The following is a 21811-nucleotide window of genomic DNA, read 5'->3' as shown; positions in this document are numbered from 1 at the left end:
ATTTACTTGTAGATATCTATTCTATATTATTTTGTTAGTATGGTTGGTTTTGTTCTCTGTCTCCCCCTTCTAGACTGTGAGCCCACTGTTAGGTAGGGACTCTCTATATGTTGCCAACTTGTACTTCCCAAGCGCTTAGTCCAGTGCTCTGCACACAGTAAGCGCTCAATAAATACGATTGATTGATTGACCCTTCCCCCTTAAACGCATGAATCTCTTCGGCTGGGCGGGTTGGGAGATTTAGAGAGAAGGATGAGGGGCGGCTTTGGGGAGCGCGTGACTGGGGAATGGCAGGACATTTGTCCAGGGAAATATATGATGGATGAGGGTAGAGGGAGTCCCCATGGGTGGCTATGAAAAGAACTTAAGCCACCTCTTTTCCCAAAGCCCTTAATAATAATAATGGCATTTATTAAGTGCTTACTATGTGCAAAGCACTGTTCTAAGCACTGGAGAGGTTACAAGGTGAGCAGGTTGTCCCACGGGGGGGTTCACAGTTTTAGTCCCCATTTTACAGATGGGGTAACTGAGGCCCAGAGAAGTGAAGTGACTTGCCCAAAGTCACACAGCTGGCAATTGGCGGAGTCGGGATTTGAACCCAAGACCTCTGACTCCAAAGCCCGGGCTCTTTCCACTGAGCCACGCTGCTTCTCTTCTTAAGCGGAGTGGAGCCTTCCAGTAAGCTGGCATAATCAACTTGTACTTCCCAAGCGCTTAGTACAGTGCTCTGCACACAGTAAGCGCTCAATAAATACGATTGATTAATTGATAACTGCTCTGGGAAGATGAGGTGGGGCTGTTTTCCCCGCCCGCCCTATTTCCCAAGCCACCATCTCTATGGTTCTTCCACGCACACGCCTCAGTCCGCCACTATCCCAGCACCCCCCGGGGCTCCCGCCTCCTCCCAATCCCTTTAGCAGTTCGCCCGCGTCAGGTGGAGGAGGGAGGGGCCGCTGCGGCAGCCGGAAACGGCCGCGTCCCCTGCCCCCCCCACTCCGTCGTCATGGCGCCCCCCACAGGTACCGGCCTCGCTTCGCCCATCATCCGGCCCGGTTGCTGGGGAGAAGGGGCGGATGAGGGGAGGATCGAGCCCATCCTGGTTGGGAGAAGGGGTTCCTGGATTCCCCATCGGGCTGGAGGAGGCACTACTTGCCCCCCCCACGATTGGGATGGAGGAGAGGCCCATGGGCCCCCCTGGGAATAAGGGAGGGTCTCCTGAACTCCCACCTTGGTTAGAGGCAGGGGCCCCTGCCCCTCACCCTGTTGAAATTCTGTGGGGATTCCCTTCCCTGTTTGGCTCTAGGTTCCTCTCCCTCCACACTCCCTATCTAGGTTCCCCTCCCATCATCATCATCAATCGTATTTATTGAGCGCTTACAATGTGCAGAGCACTGTACTATCATTAGACGATCTCGAAGCCCCCCGCATTTCCCCTTGAGACATGCCCCATTTTGAACCCCAAGCGTCTCCTCCCGATCGGTTGGCTTTTCTTGGGCTCCATTTTGGTGCTAGGTAATACTAATAATGTTGGTATTTGTTAAGCGCTTACTACGTGCGAAGCACTGTTCTAAGCGCTGGGGTAGATACACGGTAATCAGGTTGTCCCACGTGGGGCTCACAGTCTTCATCCCCATTTTCCAGCTGAGGGGACTGAGGCCCAGAGAAGTGAAGTGACTTGCCCAAAGTCACACAGCTGACAAGTGGCGGAGCCGGGATTTGAACCCACGACCTCTTGACTCCAAAGTCCGGGCTCTTTCCACTGAGCCATGCTGCCTCTCTAAGCAGCTGTTAGGTGTCGACAAGTAATAGCCAGCCAGTTCTACTGGTCTCAACAACCCCTCTCCGCACCCCCCCAACACACACACCTACTTCAGGCTTCACCACCCCGTGCATGGCTTTTCCCTGCCCTGATCATGGAGCCTCCGTCTTCCCTGCACAGGTGACGTCATGGATAACTCGATTCAGGCCGCTGTGGTGAATCACCTGCGATGGGACCTGACGGCGGAACAAATCGAAAACCTGACCAATGAGCTCATTGAAAAAACCAAGCTGGTGTATGACCGGGTGGGCGCCCAGGAACAGAGAGAGGTGTCTTATGAAAACACCCTCAAGGCTCTGGCTGATGTGGAGGTGGAGTATACAGGTAAACCAAAGCGGGGATTAGGTCTGTGCTTTGGCAAGCACCCAGGGTACTTATTTGAAAGAGGCCAGATCCGGGAGATCGCTTTTCCTCATCTGGTTAGAGCTGGGAATTTTTAAAAACTGGCATCGGTTGTGGACACACGCAAGACCTGGCTCAGGTTTCGGCAGGGAAACCTTAACCTTTTCAAACCTTTCTCTGAGTGTCCCAGCATGCCCCCAATCCTTTTACTTTTCAAAGAGTTGGGGATTCTCTCTGACCTGTGCTAATATGACCACCTAAACCTTTGTTTCAGTACCAGGATCAGCAGTATTTATTGCGTATCTGTTCATTCATTCAACTCATTCAATCGTATTTATTGAGCGCTTACTGTGTGCAGAGCACGGTACTAAGTGCTTGGGAAGTACAAGTCGGCAACATATAGAGATGGTCCCTACCCAGCAACGGGCTCACAGTCTAGAAGGGGGAGACAGACAACAAAACAAAACATGTGGACAGGTGTCAAGTCATCAAACAGAAATAAAGCTAGATGCACATCATAAACAAAATAAATAGAATAGTAAATCTGTACAAGTGAAATAGAGTAATAAATCTGTACAAACATATATACAGGTGCTGTGGGGAGGGGAAGGAGGTAGGGTGGGGGGATGGGAAGGAGGTAGGGTGGGGGGATGGGGAGGAGGAGAGGAAAAAGGCCTCAGTCTGGGAAGGCCTCCTGGAGGAGGTGAGCTCTCAGTAGGGCTTTGAAGGGAGGAAGAGAGCTAGCTTGGCGGATGGGCAGAGGGAGGGCATTCCAGGCCAGGGGCATGGTGTGGGCCGGGGGTCGACAGCGGGACAGGTGAGAACGAGGCATGGTAAGGAGATTAGCAGTAGAGGAGCGGAGGGTGTGGGCTGTGCTGTAGAAGGAGAGAAGGGAGGTGAGGTAGGAGGGGGCGAGGTGATGGACAGCCTTGAAGCTGAGAGTGAGGAGTTTTTGCTTGATGCGTAGGAGAGTTTTGAGGAGGGGAGTAACATGCCCAGAGCGTTTCTGCACAAAGATGATCCGGGCAGCAGTGTGAAGTATAGACTGAAGTGGGGAGAGACAGGCGGATGGGAGACCAGAGAGGAGGCTGATGCAGTAATCCAGTCGGGATAAGATGAGAGATTGAACCAGCAAAGTAGCTGTTTGGATGGAGAGGAAAAGGTGGATCTTGACGATGTTGCGAAGGTGAGACCATTAGACTTTGGTGACGGATTGGATGTGAGGGGTGAATGAGAGAGTGGAGTCGAGGATGACATCAAGGTTGCGGGCTTGTGAGACGGGAAGGATACGTGCTGAACACTGTACCAGGCACTTGGGAAACAGACAAAAGAAGTATCAAACTTGATCTTGCCCCTGAGGAGCTTTACTATATTAGAGGGACAGGGGATATAAATGGACAAATAGATCATGGTTAATAGTGGCAGTGGCAGTGTAGATAGCCATAATTCATAACAGACAAAAATGACTGTTTGAAGTGATGGCATGATTGAGAAGATGTAGGGAAGGCCTCCCGGAGATAGGTGCCGTTTTAGGAGACTTCAAAGGCTAGGGAGGATTTGTTTTGGCAGAGCTACAGTCGGAAGGTGTTCCAGGCCGGTGGTATCGCCCATCGCAGTCTCTCCTCTTGCTCTTCCCTCTTCTACCCTGCCTCCACCGATGCCCTGTTAAGTCTGGAACTTTTTTGAGCATCTGGGCATGAATGATTCTGTGTTAAGTACTGTGTCTGAAGTGGTCTCTTCTCTCTCTTTCGCAACCCCCTGCCCCAGCCCACTTCTTTTCCCTAATCCTTGACAACTCAGGTCCTTGGCGAAAGCTTTCATCAGTTGCCCCTTTGGAAGACTTAAATTCAGGCCTCTGGTACCTCACCCCCCTGAGACCTAGCTCCTGTCCAGTGTTCTTCATGTCATCTGCTCTAAGGAAAAGGTCTGTTTTGTTTGCTTGTATTAGGAAGTTTAGCTGCTGTAGGTCAGGAACCTTACATGGTGTTCTTAGATCCTGTTTATGAGGGAGGATTTGATCTGACTGAGCTTCCTCGGCAGGCAGGGCGATGTTGCCGTGTAGGAGACTTGTTGAGCTATGGGCTTCAACAGTAATGATTATTTTTGAACTGGGTCTTTGGGTCCAGCTCTCTATCTCCTCTTGGGCCCCCTGGACTGCCCACTCTTCCCCAGCCTCTCCCCACTGGTTGGCCTGACCTCACTCCCTCTTTTTTGTGGGTTGATCTCATTTCAGTACAGAGGAACGTTCTGGATTTCCCCCAGCACGTCTCCCCCTCCAAGGAAATTCGCGCAGCCAGCACCGAGGCAGACAAGAAGCTCTCTGCATTTGATGTGGAAATGAGCATGAGGCACGATGTGTACCAGAGAATCGTCTGGCTGCAGGTGAGCAAGGTGGAAAGAGTCAGTGAAGCCAAACGGATCGACCCGAGCCAGATGAGGTAGTTTTGCCCTCACTGCCCTGATGGGCGGGGGTGGATGTAGTGGGTACCCTCTGGAAAGGCAACGTTTAGACAAGTGAGAAGCAGAGCAAGCAGTCTTCAGAAAACTAACTTGGTGGTTGTTCCCAAGGGAAGTTGTGGAGGCAGAAGAGGTGGACAGTTCCAGAAAGGTCTGGATGGGTTATCATGGAGAAATATAGGCAATGTTAGGCCAAGGAAGCTTCAGATAATTCCATGGGCAAAGAGATTTAGGTGCGTTAGGTGATCCGTCCTTAACTGTGAGAACGTGTGATGGTTCCTTCCATAGTCCAGGGGCCACTGTCATCAGTGGTATTTATTGAGCACTTACTGTGTGCCAAGCACTGGACTAGCACTTTGCTCAGAGACGTGGGCTGGCTGGATTGTAGGGCTGAGCCAGGATGGCGTTGCTGAGTGGTCTGAGAGCGCACATGATCTCTTGGGAACTCCTCATCCTCAAAACTTTGGGGGGGCGGCTGTTTTTTTCCTCTCCTGTTTTGATAGGAAAAATCGCAAACTGAGTCACTGAAGCCGGAAGCCAAGCGGTACCTGGAGCGGTTGATCAAGCTGGGGAAAAGGAACGGACTTCACCTTCCTGAAGAGACTCAAGATGTGAGCTTCCAGATCCCCCCCCAGGGCCTCCCAGATGGAGGAGCAGCTGGGCCTTGCCGTCTCCCCACCCCCTGCTTGCTTTCTGCTGGGCCTCTCCCCTACCCCCTCCACTCAGTTCCCCAGCCGACGGCTTCATCCTTTGCCCAAGGCCCGCAGGGTAGGAACATTGAATCCCTTGTCTCCCATGATCCCCTCGAGGAAACCAGCGAGATCCAAGTTTCCTCAGAAAACTGAGACCGCCCCCGCCCCCTGATTTCCTCTACATCCATCCCCTTTAGAAAATCAAAGCCATTAAGAAGAACCTGAGCCTCCTCTGCATCGACTTCAACAAGAACCTAAATGAGGACACCACCTTCCTACCCTTCTCCAAGGAGGAGCTGGGTGAGGCCTTTTTAGGGTGGGTCAGGGGGAGGAGTGTTTCCTGAGGAGTGGTTTCCTGCTGATCCAGCCCTCCAAGCATTAACTCCTGGGAGGTTAGCTCCCACTCAGGATTGGACAAAAGAGAACGCGGACGTGTTGTTTCCCAAATCCGAAACGGCAGCACCGGGGGCGGTGGGAGGGGCAGTCCGTTTGGAGGTGGAAGGTGGTAGGTTCCGAACCGACCAAAGAAAGCGCTGCTCCTTCCGGTGGAAGGGTTGGGCCGATCCACGGGTGAGCAGTCCATACCGGGTCACTGGAGGGGCAAGTTGTGGGTGTTGAATGTTCCGTCGGAGACCAGCCCTGGCCATTTCCTCCAAACACCCAGGTGCTGCTAGCAGAGACTGGGTCCCGGGCTGGGCAGACATTGGGTCCGATCCCGGAGGGGCCTGGCTCATGTTGTGTTCTGGGCTGGATTGTAGAGGAAGAAGAATCGTCTCCAGGTCCAATTGGGCCTCTTGCCCCAGCCTCTCCCCCCAGCTCTGAGATCGCCAGATGCTCCAAGGTCCCTGATTGCTCCACGGGCTGCTGTCCCGTTCTCCAGTTTTTCAGTCCCAGGAGCACCTGGCAGTACAGCGTCCCTCAGATCGAGACCCAAATCAAAGTAGATTTTGAAGAGAATTGCCATTTCAATTTTTGCTCCCTGGGCAGGTGTGGGGGGTGGGGGGACGACTTCCTCCCGAGACTCTCCATGCAGAGGGAAGCCCATCTTTTCAGGAGTCCAGGTTTCAGCCCTTAAGCAGCCCACTTGTTTCCCCAGGAGGGCTCCCGGAGGACTTTCTCAACTCTCTGGAGAAGACGGAGGATGAAAAGCTGAAGGTCACCCTCAAGTACCCCCATTACTTTCCTCTCCTGAAGAAGTGCCACGTGCCAGAGACCAGGCGGAAGGTGGAGGAAGCGTTCAATTGCAGGTGCAAGGAGGTAAGAAGCAGTCATCTTCATCACCCCATCTCCGCACCTTCCGACCATTCATTCATTCACTCATATTTACTGAAAGCTTACTGTGTGCAGAGCACTGTACTAAGCGCTTAGGAGAGTACAATACAAGAATAAACAGACACACTCCCTGTCCACAGTCAGCTTACGGGTACCGAGGAGTTTCATACAGCGGACGGGGGTGGGGCGGAGTGAGGATGGTAACGTTCTCCTGGCTTGAGTGGATCTAAAAACTTTTCCTGAGGGTTCGAAATTGAGAAAATGTTCTTTCCACCCGGGGGGAGCCTGTAAGGAAAGCCACCTGCACTGTGGGTGCTGGAAATGATTTCCAGTTGCAAGAGGGGAAGCAGCGTGGCCTAGTGGAAAGAGCACAGACCCGGAAGTTTCTAATCCCCGCACTGCCACTTACCTGCTCTGTGACTTTGGACAAGTCACTTCAAGTCTCTGTGCCTCAATTCCCTCATTTGCAAAATGGGGACTCAGCACCTGTGCTGCCTCCTACATAGACTGTAAGCCCCATGTGGGACCTGATTACTTTATTTCTACCCTGGCGCTCAGTACAGGGCTTGGCAGATAGTAAGTGTGTAACAAATACCACAGTTGTAATTATTGCTTTCCAAAGAGTCCAGAGGCTCCATTAGATTATACTCCCTGTGAATGGAGACCGTCTCAGTGGTCTCAGCGTGTTTGTCTCCACCAGACTGTCAGGCTCTCGAGGCTCGGGTCCATGTCTCTGCCTCCCTCTGACCATCTCCCTCCCCTCTCCAACCTCCCCGGTGCTCGGCACTCAGTAGAGTTGGGAAGGACTGACCCTTGATTTTCAGACACTTGATGCCTGTTCTCTGCTGTGTCAGGGCCGGTCACCTGGGCAACTGGGTTGATCTCCCCTGCTGACTGGCTGACTCCTTGGTGTGCCCTAGGAGAACTGTGTGATCCTCAAGGAGCTAGTAGACCTGCGGGCCCAAAAGTCCAGCCTGCTGGGTTTCAGCACTCACGCCGACTATGTCCTGGAGATGAACATGGCTAAAACCAGCAAGAATGTGGCTACTTTCCTAGGTATTGGCCTCTCTCTCTCCCCTTCCTCTCTTCCCCCGGCACTTCCCCTTTCTCCTCTCTCCTCCCCCTCTCCTTTTCTCCTTCTCCACCCTCGACCCATCTCCCCCCGGACCTGTGCCACGGCCGCTTTCTGAGACAGTCCCAACTTTTTCCCACTCTTTTGGTCCCTCTCTCCCTAGACGAGCTGGCCCAGAAACTGAAGCCCCTGGGCGAGGAGGAGCGAGCCATCATCATGGAGTTGAAGAAGAAAGAGTGCAAGCTGCGAGGCCTGGAGTTCGACGCCCGGATCAACGCCTGGGACATGCGTTACTACATGAATCAAGTGGAGGAGACCCGCTACAGTGTGGACCAGAACCTGCTGAAGGAGTACTTCCCCATGCAGGTGGTCACGCAGGGCCTCCTGGGCCTTTACCAAGAGCTGTTGGGGCTGACCTTCAACCTGGAAGAGAACGCCGTGGTGTGGCATGAGGATGTGAAGCTTTACTCAGTGAGGGATGTAGTCTCGGGGAAGGAGATTGGGAAATTCTACCTGGACCTGTACCCGCGGTGAGTCTGGGCAGTCAGTCAGTCAACTTACTGTGTGCAGAGCACTGTACTCAGCGCTTGGGAGAGTACACTCTAACAGTATAACCGACACATTCTCTGCCCACAGTGAGCTTACAGTCTAGAGGGGAAGACAGACATTAATATAAAGAAGCAGCATGGCTTAGTGGATGGAGTATGGGCTTGTGAGTCAGGAGGTTATAGGTTCTAATCCTGGCTCTACCACATGTCTGCTGTATGACCTTGAGAAGCAGCGGGGCTTAGTGGAAAGAGCCCAGGCTTGGGAGTCAGAGGTTGTGGGTTCTAATCCTACCTCCGCCACTTATCACCTGTGTGACTTCGGGCAAGTCACTTCACTTCTCTGTGCCTCCGTTATCTGTAGAATGAGGATTAAGACTGTGAGCCCCACAGGGGACAACCTGATTCCCTTGTCTCTACCCCAACGCTTAGAACAGGGCTTGGCACATAGTAAGCGCTTAACAAATACCATAATCATCATCATCATCACCTTGGGCAAGTCACTTCACTTCTTTGGGCCTCAGTTACCTTGTCTGTAAAATGGGGATTAAGAGTGTGAGCCCTGTGTGGGACAGGGACTGTGTCCAACCTGATTGCCTCATATCTACCCCAGCACTTAGAATAGTGCTTGGCACATAGTAAGCACTCAACAAGTACCATAATTATTATTATCATTACGATTTTTAATGAAATAAGATTATAGATATGTACAGAAGTGCCATGGGGCTGGAACGGGGGATGAATGAAGGGATCAAGTCAGGGTGACGCAGAAGGGAGTGGAAGAAGTTAGGAGGGCTTAGGGAAGGCCTCTTAGAGGAGATGTGCCATCAATAAGGCTTTGAAGTCGGGGAGAGTAATTGTGGGGTAGGAGGGAGGGTGTTGTAGTGTGAGCCCGTTGTTGGGTAGGGACCGTCTCTCTATGTTGCCAACTTGTACTTCCCAAGTGCTTAGTACAGTGCTCTGCACACAGTAAGCGCTCAATAAATACCATTGAATGAATGAATGTTCTAGGTCAGAGGCAGAACATGGGCAAGACGTCGGTGGTGAGATAGACGAGCGGAGGGGACGCCGGGGTGTGGGAAAAGCGGGCCAGGGCTTCCTGGTGGAGAGTTACTCGCTCTTCCCCACAGCTCCAGCTTCCAAGCTCCTCCCTGGGTCTCCTGACACTTGGAACCCTGTGGGGCTGACCCCCGCCCGCTGCTCTCTCCTCCTTTCCCAGGGAAGGGAAATACGGCCACGCTGCCTGCTTTGGCCTGCAGCCCGGCTGCCTCCTGCCCAATGGCAGCCGCCAGATCTCCATCGCAGCCATGGTGGCCAACTTCACCAAGCCCACACCGGACGCCCCGTCTCTGCTCCAGCACGACGAGGTGGAGACGTATTTCCACGAGTTTGGGCACGTGATGCACCAACTCTGCTCTCAGGTAAGACCCGGACCAGCGCTGGGGAGAAGTCGAGAGGCTGGGAGCCTGGACTTGCTGGTCCTTCATTCTAACCACGAAGCACCCCATATAGATATGTCTCCTTGGAACAGTCATGCTCAACCTCTTTTATTTTGGCAAGGGGTGGAGGGAGTCGGGGAGGGAGGGGGGTGCACGTGGATAGGGAGGGCAATGACTTTTTCCAAAGTCGTCAGTTCTATAATGTTGGGGATTTGTTCTTGAAGACCTTCACTTAACAGGAAAAATTGCCGAAACTGCTATGCCGCGCACACATCCACAGCCCTTTCTCATAACACTGCATCTCCTTGCATCGGCCTGTGGTTCACACTCTATCCAGACAGAAGCCTGTTGAGGGCAAAACACTCCCTGATTCTCCGGTAGTGTTCTCTCCAAATCACATGATGAAAGCTCTCGCTCAAGGAGGACTGACTGTACCACCAATACTCAAACTATATTTTCAAACTGAGAGGAAATGAGGCAGAAGATTTTCTTTTCATAGATACCGTGGGGTCAGGCAGCCATCTAAACGGCCTTCAGTCAGTTAAGCAGTGATATTTACTGAGTACTTACTGTGTGCAGAGCACTGGACTTAGCGCTTGGGAAAGTACAACAGAATTGGTAGACAAGTTCCTGGCCCACCAAGGGCTTATAGTCTAGAGGGGGAGACAGACATTAATATAAATAAATAAAATTACAGATATGTATATAATAATCATATTTATTGAGTGCTTACTGTGTGCAAAGCACTGTACTAAGCTCTCGGGAGAGTAAGCAGCAAGGCTCAGTGGAAAGAGCACGGGCTGGGGAATCAGGTCATGGGTTCAAATCCCAGCTCCGCCGCTTGTCAGCTGTGTGACTTTGGGCAAGCCACTTAACTTCTCTGTGCCTCAGTTACCTCATCTGTAAAAATGGGGATTAAGATTGTGGGTCCCACATGGGACAACCTGATCACCTTGTGTCTTCCCCAGCGCTTAGAACAGTGCTTTGCACGTAGTAAGCGCTTAACAGATACCAAAGTTATTATTATTATTACAATATAACATCAGTCACATTCCCTCCCCAAAATGAGCTCACGGTCTAGAGGGGGAGACAGACATTAATATAAATAGATATATACATAAATAATACGTGGTGAGCCCGTTGTTGGGTAGGGACCCTCTCTATATGTTGCCGACTTGTACTTCCCAAGTGCTTAGTACAGTGCTCTGCACACAGTAAGTGCTCAATAAATATTATTGAATGAATGAATGAGCTAGGAGGGGGGATGAATAAAATAGACATTAAAATAGATTAGGGATAGGGGAAATAGAGTAAAAGAGAAGCAGTGTGGTCTAGTGGAAAGATCATGGACTTGGCAGTTGGAGGACCTGGGTTCTAATCCCGGCTCCTCCATTTGTCTGCTGTGTGACCCTGAACAAGTCATTTACCTTCTCCATGCCTCAGTTTCCTCATCTATAAAATTTTACTCCCTCCTACTTAGATTGTGGTCCCCATGTGAACGGGGACTGTATCCCACCTGATGATCTTGTATCCACCCCAGCACTTAGTATGGTGCATGATACATATAAGCATTTAACAAGGACCATTATCATCGTCATCATTATTATGTAATAAGGATACGTTCTTAAATGCTGTGAGGTTGAGGTGAGTATTGAGGTGCTTAAGGGTTACACAGCATAGACGACAGAGGGGAGGGTAGATAGATTGCCAACCTAACTTCTTATGCCCATCCTTCCCTACCCGCTCTTAGAATCCTCTTTGAGAGAGACCGATGAGGAGGAGCCACTCAAGTGCCAGGTGACGTGCCAGCTTGGACTAAGGTGGTGCCCTGGCCTCTCCCAGGAAAGCAGATGTGTCCGTGTTGTCTGCTTTAGACCAAGATCGGGGCGTGTTCCTATCCTGGCTTGCCCTAGATAGGAGGCACTTTTAGGGTAGCGTGAGGCCCCTGGGCTACCTCCCCCAGCTAAGGATGTGGGTAGAGGGCAAGCCCAGAGTCGTCGTATACTCTCCGCTCTACTTTTTGCCCCCGCATTGGACAGCCACCAATTCCCAACTGTAGAGCTTTCAGGGAAAAACCCCCAACAATTTGTATGTTGAATGGAAGCGTCTGATTCAGCGTCAGCATTTGAACCAGACGAGGGCATAGCAGTGTTCACCGCTGAGGAGGAGACACAGATTTTTCTGGTCCACTGCCTCTGACTACACCGTGCCCCCAACCCACAGCCTTATAATGTGTGCTGTCCATCAAAGGGGGCCCCAGGGACAGTGAGGATGACTCGGCTGGATCTGTCACCACTACTGCAAAAACAACCCAAGCGCGTGTCCCATTGGTAGGGGGGATATCCCCCCGACCCCTGCCTGAAACAAAATTTCAGAATAATTGTGGCATTACGGCATTAAGTTTAGGCCCTAAACTAAGCACTGGGGTACATTTAAGATAATCAGGTTGACCCAGTTCCTGTCCCACATGGGGCTCACAGTCTAAGGTAGGGGAAAAAAGCATTGAATCCCCATTTTCCAGATGAGGAAACTGCGGTCCCGAGAAGTGAAGTGGCCGAGTTGGGATTAGCACCCAGGTCAACTGACTCCCAGCCCACGCTGCTTTGTACCCAGTGTTCAGTATCAAAAGTATCGGCGTCCAGAAGGGGTTCTGCGAGGCAGCGCCCGTTGTAGATTGTGAATGAACGGGAAAGATAAAAGTAAAATGTTGGGGTCCGTATGGCTTTAGTGCTAAAGGCAGAGGACCCTACTTCCCCAGAAGCCCCCTTTCCATGGCCAATTCAGTGGAGGGGCTGTTCAAGGAGGGAGGCGAAAGAAAAAAGCGGCCATAAGGCTGGCTTCCCAGGATTGTAAATCTGGCATTGGCCTCTTTGGCCACGTTTGAACCTAGAGGTAAGCTTTACCATTCATTCGTTCAGATTGGAAGGACAACTCTTTAGGTGTCATCTAGCTTATCCATCGGTAGTGTTTATTGAGTGCCAGCCGTGGGCTAAGCACGTGGGAGAGTACGATAGAGTTAGAAGACATGGTCCCTGACCTCAAAGAGCTTACAGTCTAGCGGGGAGACAGACACAAAAGAAACTAGACTATGAGCCCGTTGGGTAGGGACCGTCTCTATATGTTGCCAACTTAGACTTCCCAAGCGCTTAGTGCAGTGCTCTGCACAAAGTAAGCGCTCAGTAAATACGATTGAATGAATGAATGAAACTATGGATAGAAAAAGAGAAAGGAAAAGCATATAGATGAGTAAGTGGTTAAATTGCAGAGCATGGAAGTCAACATATGCAGAAATGGTCCTGGAGACTGTAAGCTCGTTGTCGGCAGGGAATGCGTCTGTTTATTGTTCTGTTGTATTCTCCCAAGCCAGCTGAGTTGTATTGTACTCTTCCAAGCGTCTAGTCCAGTGCTATGCACACAGTAAGCGCTCAGTAAATATGATTGAATGAACTTGTCTCCAGTATAAGAAGTCAGGGAATGGGCCTTGGCTCTTCCCATCCACCAAGCTAGCTCTCTTCCTCCCTTCAAGGCCCTACTGAGAGCTCACCTCCTCCAGGAGGCCTTCCCCACAGCACCTGTATACATGCATATATGTTTGTACATATTTATTACTCTATTTATTTTACTTGTACATATCTATTCTATTTTATTTTGTTAATATGTTTGGTTTTGTTCTCTGTCTCCTCCTTCTGGACTGTGAGCCCACTGTTGGGTAGGGACTGTCTCTATATGTTGCCAACTTGTACTTCCCAAGCGCTTAGTCCAGTGCTCTGCACAGAGTAAGCGCTCAATAAATACGATTGATTGATTGATTGATCTGTAAAATGGGAATCAAATCATACACCCACCCACGTAGACAGTGAGCCCCATGTGGGACCTGATGATCTTGTGTCTCCCCCAGTGCTTAGTACAGTGCTTGGCACTTAGTAAGCGCTTAACAGATACCGCCGTTATTATCATCAGCAGCAGATAGGTAAGAATGGGCAGGGACCAGATCTAGCCCAGTGGCTTACACCTGCACCCGATCCACACCAGCCCTACTCTTCCCCAACCCACACAGGCCGAGTTTGCCATGTTCAGCGGAACCCACGTGGAGAGAGATTTTGTGGAGGCGCCGTCGCAGATGTTGGAAAACTGGGTGTGGGAGAAGGAGCCCCTGCAGCGAATGTCCAAGCACTACAAGACTGGCAGCGCCATCCCTCACGAGCTCCTGGAGAAACTCATGAAATCTCGCCAGGCAAACACAGGTCTGAACCTTTGTCCCCAACTTCCTCCGGCTCCCCACCTCACAGGTCGCCAAGGCGCCGAGACCCTTCACTAGTCTGGTTTGGCCCTTGGGGTACATAGTGCCCTGCACACAAAAACCACTCGATAAATATGATCGATCGATTGGTTGATTTAGACATCATTGAGAAGGAAAACAGTATTTTAACCCCTGAGCGGTAGGACCGGGTAGCGGGGAGAGGGCCTGGGGCTCAAGAGGGCTAATTTGAGGCAATAACAAGGGTCTCCAAAACGGGATGTGGCGTTGCCAGGGTCCAGATCTCAACCTTGAGTTGCCCAGCACTTCCCCTCCCCAGATGGATGTTTGTTTTTTTCCCCTGGGCTCCCTTCTGGGGACAGGTCTTTTCAACCTCCGTCAGATCGTCTTGGCCAAGGTGGACCAGGCTCTGCACACCCAGATCAAAGCAGACCCTGCCGAGGAGTACGCCCGGCTGTGTGAGGAAGTGCTCGGGGTCCCGGCCACTCCAGGTACCTCCTCCCCCTGCCCCACCCCCATGCCCAGGGAAGCCGAAGGGTGTATGTGGGGGTGACTGCAGGGCCTTTTAGTAGCTTTTTTCCACCTCTCACCGTGGGCGAGTTGGACTTCTCTGCTCTCCCAGAGAAAAGCATTTTTCCCTTTTTCTCTCTCTCTCTCTCCCTCTCTCTCTCCCTCTCTCTCTCTCTCTCTGTCTCTCTCTCTCTCTCTCTCTCTCTCTCTCTCTCTCACACACACACACACACACACACACACACACACACACACACACCCTTCCCCCCCTTTTCTCCTCTCCCCCTTTTCCCCTCTCTCTTGCCCTTCTTTCCTCTCTCCCCCATTTCCACTCTCTCTCTCCCCCCCAACCCCTTTTCCTCTCTCTCCCCCCCACAATCCCCTCTAGACTGACATCTCTTTGTGGGCAGGGAACATGTCTACCATCTCTGTTATATTGTGCTCTTCCAAATGTTTAGTATTCTGCACACAGGAAGCACTCAAAATGGATCGACTCATGTTTATTGAGTGCTTACCATGCGCAGAGCACTGTACTAAGCACTTGGGAGAGTACAATATAATAGTTGGTGGACACGCTCCCTGCCCACAAGGAGCTTACAGTCTAGAGGGGGAGACACATTAAAATAAAGTATGGATATGTACTTAAGGGCTGTGGGACTGAGGATGAGGTGAATAAAGGGTACAAATCCTAATGCAAGAGTGATGCAGAAAGGGAGGAATTAGGGGAAATGAGGGCTTAGTTGGGGAAGGGCTCCTGGAAGAGATGAAATTTTAATAGAACTGTGAAGGTGGGTAAAGGCATCTGAGATCTCTCTTACTATCTGCAGTATTGCATTTCCTTCTGTCTTCAAGACATCTCTACTTGGATGGATGTCCTCCCATCACCTCGAGTTAACTTGTCCAAAACAGAACTCCTTATCTTTCCACCCAAACTCTGTCCTCCCTTGACTTTCCCATCACTGTAGATGACACCACCATCCTTCCTGTCTCACAAGCCCATAACCTTGGCGTATCCTTGACTCCTCTCTCATTCAACCCACATATTCAGTCCATCACTAAATCTTGTCAGTTCGACCTTCACTACATCGCTAAAATCATCCTTTCCTCTCCATCCAAACTGCTACCATGTTAATCCGGTCACTTATCGTATCCCACCTTGACTGCATCAGCCTCCTTGCTGACCTCCCAGCCTCCTGTCTCTCCTCACTCCAGTCCCTACTTCACTCTGCTGCCTGGATTATTTTTCTCCAGAAATGTTCAGCCCACATTTCCCCACTCCTCAAAAACCTCCAGTGGTTGCCCATCCACCTCTGCATCAAACAAAAACTCCTCACGTTGCCTTTAAAGCACTCAATCACCTTGCCCCCTCCTACCTCACAACTCTCCTACTACAACCTGTACATTTCACTCCTCTAAACAAACCTCCTCATTGTACCTTATTCTTGTCTATCAAGAAGCAGCGCGGCTTAGTGGAAAGAGCATGAGTTTGGGAGTCAGAGGTCGTGGGTTCTAATCCTGGCTCTGCCACTTAGCTGTGTGACTTTGGGCAAGTCACTTAACTTCTCTGAGCCTCAGTTCCCTCATCTGTACAAAGGGAATTAAGTCTGTGAGCCCCACATGGGACAACCTGATTACCTTGTATCTATCCCAGCGCTTAGAACAGTGCTTGGCACATAGTAAGCGCTTAACAAATACCATCAGTATTATTATCTCGCTGCCGACCTCTTGCCCACATCCTGCCTATGGCCTGGAACACTTTCTCTCCTCATATCCTGCAGGCAGTTACTCTCCTCCCCTCCAAAGCCTTATGGAAGGCACATCTCCAAGAGACCTTCCCTAACTAAGCTCTCTTTTCTTTATCTTCAACTCCCTTCTGCATCGCCCTGACTTGCTCCCTTTATTCATTCCCCCTCCCAGCCCCACAGTGCTTATATACATATCTGTAATTTATTTGTTTATATTAATGTCTTTCTCTCCCTCCCTCTATACTGTAAACTCATTGTGGGCAGGGAATGTGTCTTTTATATCGTACTCTCCCAAGTGCGTAGTACAGTGCACTGCACACAGTAAGCACTCAGTAAATACGATTGACTGAAGGGTTGAGGAGGATTAGGATGGAGTAGAAGCCATCAGACTTGGCAAGAAGGAAATCAGTGGTGACCTTTGAGAAGGCAGTTTCAGTGGAATGAAGGGGACGGAAACCAGATTGGAGGGGGTCGAGGAGAGGAAGTGATGGCAGCGAGTGTAGACAACTCTCTCAAGGAGTTTGGAGAGGAATGGTTGAAGGGAAATGGGACAATAACTGGAGGGAGCCTCGGAGTCAAGGGAGGATTTCTTCCCCCTCCTCTCCCCCCCCACTTCTCTCTCTTTTTTTTCTCCCCCCCAAGTAATGATAATTGTATTTGTTAAGCACTTACTGTGTACAAAACACCATACTAAGTGCTGCAATAGATAAAGGATAATCCAGTCCCACACGGAATCCGCAGTCTGTGTAAGAGAGAGAACAGGAATTGAATCCCCATTTTGCAGTTGAGGGAACTGAGGCACAGAAAAGTTAAGTGATTTACCCACGGTCACACAACAAGCACATGGCGCAGTCAGGATGAGAACTGTGGTCCTCTGCATTGTAGGCCTGCTCTTTCCAATAGGCCATGCTGCTTCTCCTGCTTTTTCGTCTCCCTACCCACCCCTCTGCCCCATGTGCTGCAGTCTACCACCCTAGGGTTTCACTGAGGAATTGACTGGTACCCGCTTCTGGATCTTTCTGAAGTCCCCCATAGTTTACTGAGCCAACCTGGCCAAAAGTCGAGGGAATTCTCAAGGAAAAAGAGTCTTCTGTCTCCCCGCTCCCCTCAATCCCAAGCAGACATCACAGGAAAGGGGGAGATCACAGGAAAGGGGGAGACCACAGGGAGGGAGGCTTGTCACTCCCCTGGGTCTCTTCTGCACATCTGTTTTCACTCTCCCAGGTACTAATATGCCAGCCACTTTTGGCCACCTGGCCGGGGGCTATGATGCACAGTACTACGGCTACCTCTGGAGCGAAGTGTATTCCATGGACATGTTCCACACCCGCTTCAAGCAGGAAGGCATCCTGAATGCAAAGGTAAGTGAAGGAAGCTTTTCCAAAAAACCTTTGTGGATACCCATCCCTCCTCCCAGCCCACCCGGCTCCTGTATCTGACCACAGCAGCAGCACTGGGATGCTTGTTTTCCCCCTCCCCACCCGCTTTGCTGCTCTGGCAACTAAAACTCTCTTCCCCGCCTCAGCCTGTCTCTCCCTGGGCCAAAGGGGCCCAACCTCCTCCATCTGCCGCTTCTCCAGATTTCCAGTTCCTTGCTTCCATGTTGAAAACTCCTCACTATTGGCTTCAAAGCTCTCCATCACCTCGCCCCCTCCTACCTCACCTCCCTTCTCTCCTTCTACAGCCCAGCCCACACACTCCACTCCTCTGCCACTGACAACCTCACTGTGCCTCATTCTCGCCTGTCCCGCCGTTGATCCCTGGCCCACGTCCTACCTCTGGCTTGGAATGCCCTCCCTCCTCAAATCTGCCAAACTAGCACACTTCCCCCCTTTCAAGCCCTACTGAAAGCTCACTTCCTCCAGGAGGCCTTCCCAGACTGAGCCCCCCCTTTTTCCTCTGCTCCTCCTCCCCTTCCCAACGCCCCTACTCCCTCCCTCTGCTCTACCCCCCCCACCCAACAGCACTTGTGTATATATGTACATATTATTCTATTTATTAATGATGTGTACAGATCTATAATTCTATTTATATTGATGCTATTGATGCCTGTCCACTTGCTTTGCTTTTTTTTGTTGTCTGTCTCCCCTCTCCTAGACTGTGAGACCATTGGGTAGGGATTGTCTCTGTTGCCGAATTGTACTTTCCAAATGCTTAGTACAAAACTCTGCACGCAGTAAGCACTCAATAAATACGATTGAATGAATGAAGTCCACATAGTCTTCCAGCTGTGGGCACAGCTTTCATCAGGAACTTTGCCTTTCCCCGACCCTTCAGTCTGTACCCTTGCTGCCTCAAGTTGTCATTTTTACTTTTTCACCTTTCTTTTTCCTTTTTCATCTATTCTCCTTTCCCTCCAGAGTGTGTCAGGGGGAGAGAGTGATGAGACCCTGTTCCCCGTGCAACTCTTTGGTGTTTTACTGTTCGTGAGCCCTAGAAACAATTTTTCGAAAGGGGAGACTCGAAGCCCCATTTTGATATAAGAAAGTTGGGCTGGAGGCTACAGAGCATCTCTTTCTCTTCCCTAGACAATATCAGTTTCACCAGTGTGGGCTGGGCACCTGCTATTGTCAGAGCGCTTTACCAAGCTGTTGGGGAATGTACTGAAGAAATAAAAGATGTGCTCTCTGCCCTCAAAGAGCTCAGAGTCTTATAGGGGAGGAGGCATTAACTGGTTGAACATACCGAAGAGTCTAGATAGGCATAATGTTGATGGTGTCTCCTGCCATGAATGGTGGATAAGCCTTGGTCCGGTCGCAAAGGCCTTGGGCCCGAAGACCTGCATTCTCTCTTCTCCTCCAGTCGTGTTTCCTCTGGGGCATAGAAACAAGCCAGGAGGCAGGCCAGGGTTCGGATGCAGGTTTTCTAAGGGGCGGGACCTTTATGCATCATGGCCTAGTGGGCTTGGGAGTCAGAGGTCATGGGTTCTAATCCCGGTTCCGCCACTTGTCTGCTGTGTGACCTTGGGCAAGTCACTTCTCTGTGCCCCAGTTACCTCATCTGTAAAATGGGGATTGAGACTGTGAGCCCCACGTGGGACAATCTGGTTATCTTGTATTTACCCCAGCACTTAGAACAGTGCTCGGCACATAGTAAGTGCTTAAAAATACCAAAATTATTATTATTATTATTATTACGGCCAAAGCGACTGCAGCAAAGTGCCATTACTGTGCTGTAGTGCCATGATGCAGCCCAGCTGGGGAGCCATTCATTCATTGTCGTATTTATTGAGTGCTTGCTGTGTGCAGAGCACTGTACTAAGCCCTCAGAAGGTTCAATACAGCAACAGAGACAATCCCTGCCCACAACGGGCTCACAGTCTTGAGGAGGGGGAGCCACTTTGGAGACCACTGTGGGCTTCTCTGCCCATGTTAGCATGTTATTTTCAGGATTCCTGCTTTGCCTGTCCATCAGGGAAAATGCAAAAATGCCCTATGTGGTTCTTTGGTCATAAATTGTCACCACTAGTGGTAGAGCCCCAGCAGGCGTTCCCTTCCACCCAGCTCTCTCTCTCTCTCTCTCTCTCTCTCTCTCTCTCTCTCTCTCTCTCTCTCTCTCTCTCTCTCTCTCTCTCAAAGTGTGAGTTCAACTTTGGTGGGGATAGGGAATCAATCAATGGTATTTATTGAGCACTTACCGAGTGCAGAGCACTGTACTAAGGTGGGAGGCAGGAGAGTCGAGCCAGAGGGCGGGCGGGGGGGGGCGGTTGGTGAGGAGGTTTGCTGAGGTTGGTTCGTGGCGGGGAATTGGGCTCCTGGCCCTCCCCTGATCTCCCCCTCTCACTCCTGGCAGGTCGGAACAGACTACAGAACCTGCATCCTGAAACCAGGGGGCTCCGTGGATGCTTGCGACATGCTGAGGAAATTCTTAGGTCGAGACCCCAAGCAAGATGCCTTCCTTCAGAGCAAAGGACTGAAGGTGGAGAGTCCTTCACCACCCTCAGCCTGCTGAGGGGCCTCGCCTAGCCCCAGGCCAGGGTGGGAGGGTAGATCGGGTGAGGTTCATTGTCTCTGGGGCTGGCTGCTGGGACCCCACTTGACGCAGCACCCTTTGTCCTGTTGCCTTAAACCCTCAACAGGAGAGCTCTCCCCAGTTCGAGACTTGGGTTGAGAGGGGATTTGGGTTGAGAGGGTATTGGCCTTCCCTCCATGCAAATTCCCTTGGAAAAGATTTCCAGAGCCTGGCCAATGGGGTTTCCATCCTCAAAGCTTGAATTCAGCAGGTAGCCATTACAGATGAGGGGGTTGTCAGGTTTACCGTACTTACTTACATAATTGTCCCTCTTTAGCTCTAATTTTTTTGACACTAAAACTGGGAAAGGGGGTCATGCAAGTACCTATAGGAATTAAGTCCCGCAATAAGGGACGGATGAGGAAAAAACAAGAGGGGAGGAAGGTAAGAGGCCCCTTGAGACTGACTCTGATTTCTGTTGCACTCTTGCAGGTGTTGAGTAAGCTAGGCACCCAACTGCCATTCCACTGTCAGGTTCTCAACCTCCTTCTGCCCCTCCTTGTGCCTATCGCTGCTTACAGGCATGTGGCACAAAAAGTAATCTTGTATTTCCTCCTCAAAACCCAGGGTGGGCAACTTATGTGGTAGAGACAATTATGTAAGTAAATATGGTATTTGCCATTTAGTAGGGACCTATTGTTTCAGGGAGCTGCAGGCTTCACACTCAGTGGAGCCGCCAAAGACAGCAAGCTCAATCTCTCCCCTCTCTCTTTCTCTCTGCCTGTCTTTCTCTCACACAGACAGAATCTAAGCAAACTGCAGGTCTCCTCTTTGGTCATCCTACCTTTCTGGAACTCCTTACGTGATAGGAACCCCCTTCTGAATAGCAACTGTTTCAGAGAGGAAAAGCAAAATAGGATTCTTTCCTATGTGATAGTTTAGCTTACAATGGATGAAATCGTAACTTAGAGTTAGGGATTGCGGTGGGGTGATTTTTTTTTTTTTTTTGGTGTGTGTGTGTGTGTGTGTGTATTTTTAGACGCTTAATTTAGTGGGAGCTTGGGACTTCTGGGAATTGAAAGCTGCAGTGTATGAGTGTGTGTAGGGGTGTGTATGAGTGTGTAGGTGTGTGTGTGTGTCTCACCCCTCTCTTCTCCTCCCCCGACCCCAATATACCTTGTGAAATGAGAAGAAATAACTTCTCTTTCCAAGGTGGGGGCGAGCCTTAAGCCCCCTCTGTGGTTTCCTTTAACCCCAGAGCCATAGTTGCCAGTTTCATGGTGGTAACAGGGTCCATTGTCTCCATGGGGTTGGGAGTGAGGAGGCAGAGTAGTTAGCTTCTCCCTTGTTCCTTTTTTGGCCGGGGGCGGGAGGGGAACCAGAGGAAGAGCCAAAATGGTGGTGCCCCCTCCTCCATTCTGTCAGAAAGATGAAAACCCTGCCAGCATTGCCACTTTTGGAGTCCTTACTGGAGAGGGGCTTCAAGCCATTTTCCTGTGGGCTGGGTCTTGATGAGCTCCGGGCAATCAGACCCTCTTGCTCCCTGTTAAATAATTAGGGAAAATGGATGCAGGACTTAAATCGTGGAGAAATCACTATTCCTTCTCCATCTGTCTTAGCATCTAGCATCTAGCAAGTTCAGCAAGGTCCTCCCTGGAAGACGGTTCACTCATTCATTCATTCAATTGTATTTATTGAGCACTTACTGT

General features: G+C 50.7%; 1 protein-coding gene across 1 annotated transcript; it reads left to right on the top strand.

The window, feature by feature from the left end:
- The first annotated feature begins 985 nt into the window (after positions 1-985).
- THOP1 (thimet oligopeptidase 1) lies at positions 986-21792 on the top strand. The gene is made up of 13 exons (XM_038740284.1): positions 986-1019; positions 1940-2143; positions 4395-4543; positions 5122-5229; positions 5508-5610; positions 6407-6567; positions 7503-7638; positions 7818-8184; positions 9419-9620; positions 13696-13882; positions 14259-14387; positions 17376-17512; positions 19944-21792. Exons 1-13 carry the CDS (start codon positions 1004-1006, stop codon positions 20100-20102), a joined length of 2058 nt encoding a protein of 685 aa, XP_038596212.1. The 5' UTR covers positions 986-1003; the 3' UTR covers positions 20103-21792.
- Positions 21793-21811: the final 19 nt, after the last annotated feature.

This window comes from Tachyglossus aculeatus, chromosome X1 (assembly GCF_015852505.1).
Source record: "Tachyglossus aculeatus isolate mTacAcu1 chromosome X1, mTacAcu1.pri, whole genome shotgun sequence".
Taxonomy (NCBI): domain Eukaryota; kingdom Metazoa; phylum Chordata; class Mammalia; order Monotremata; family Tachyglossidae; genus Tachyglossus; species Tachyglossus aculeatus.
Note: the sequence above shows the minus strand (reverse complement) of the source record. Positions and strands in the feature narration are given on the sequence as shown.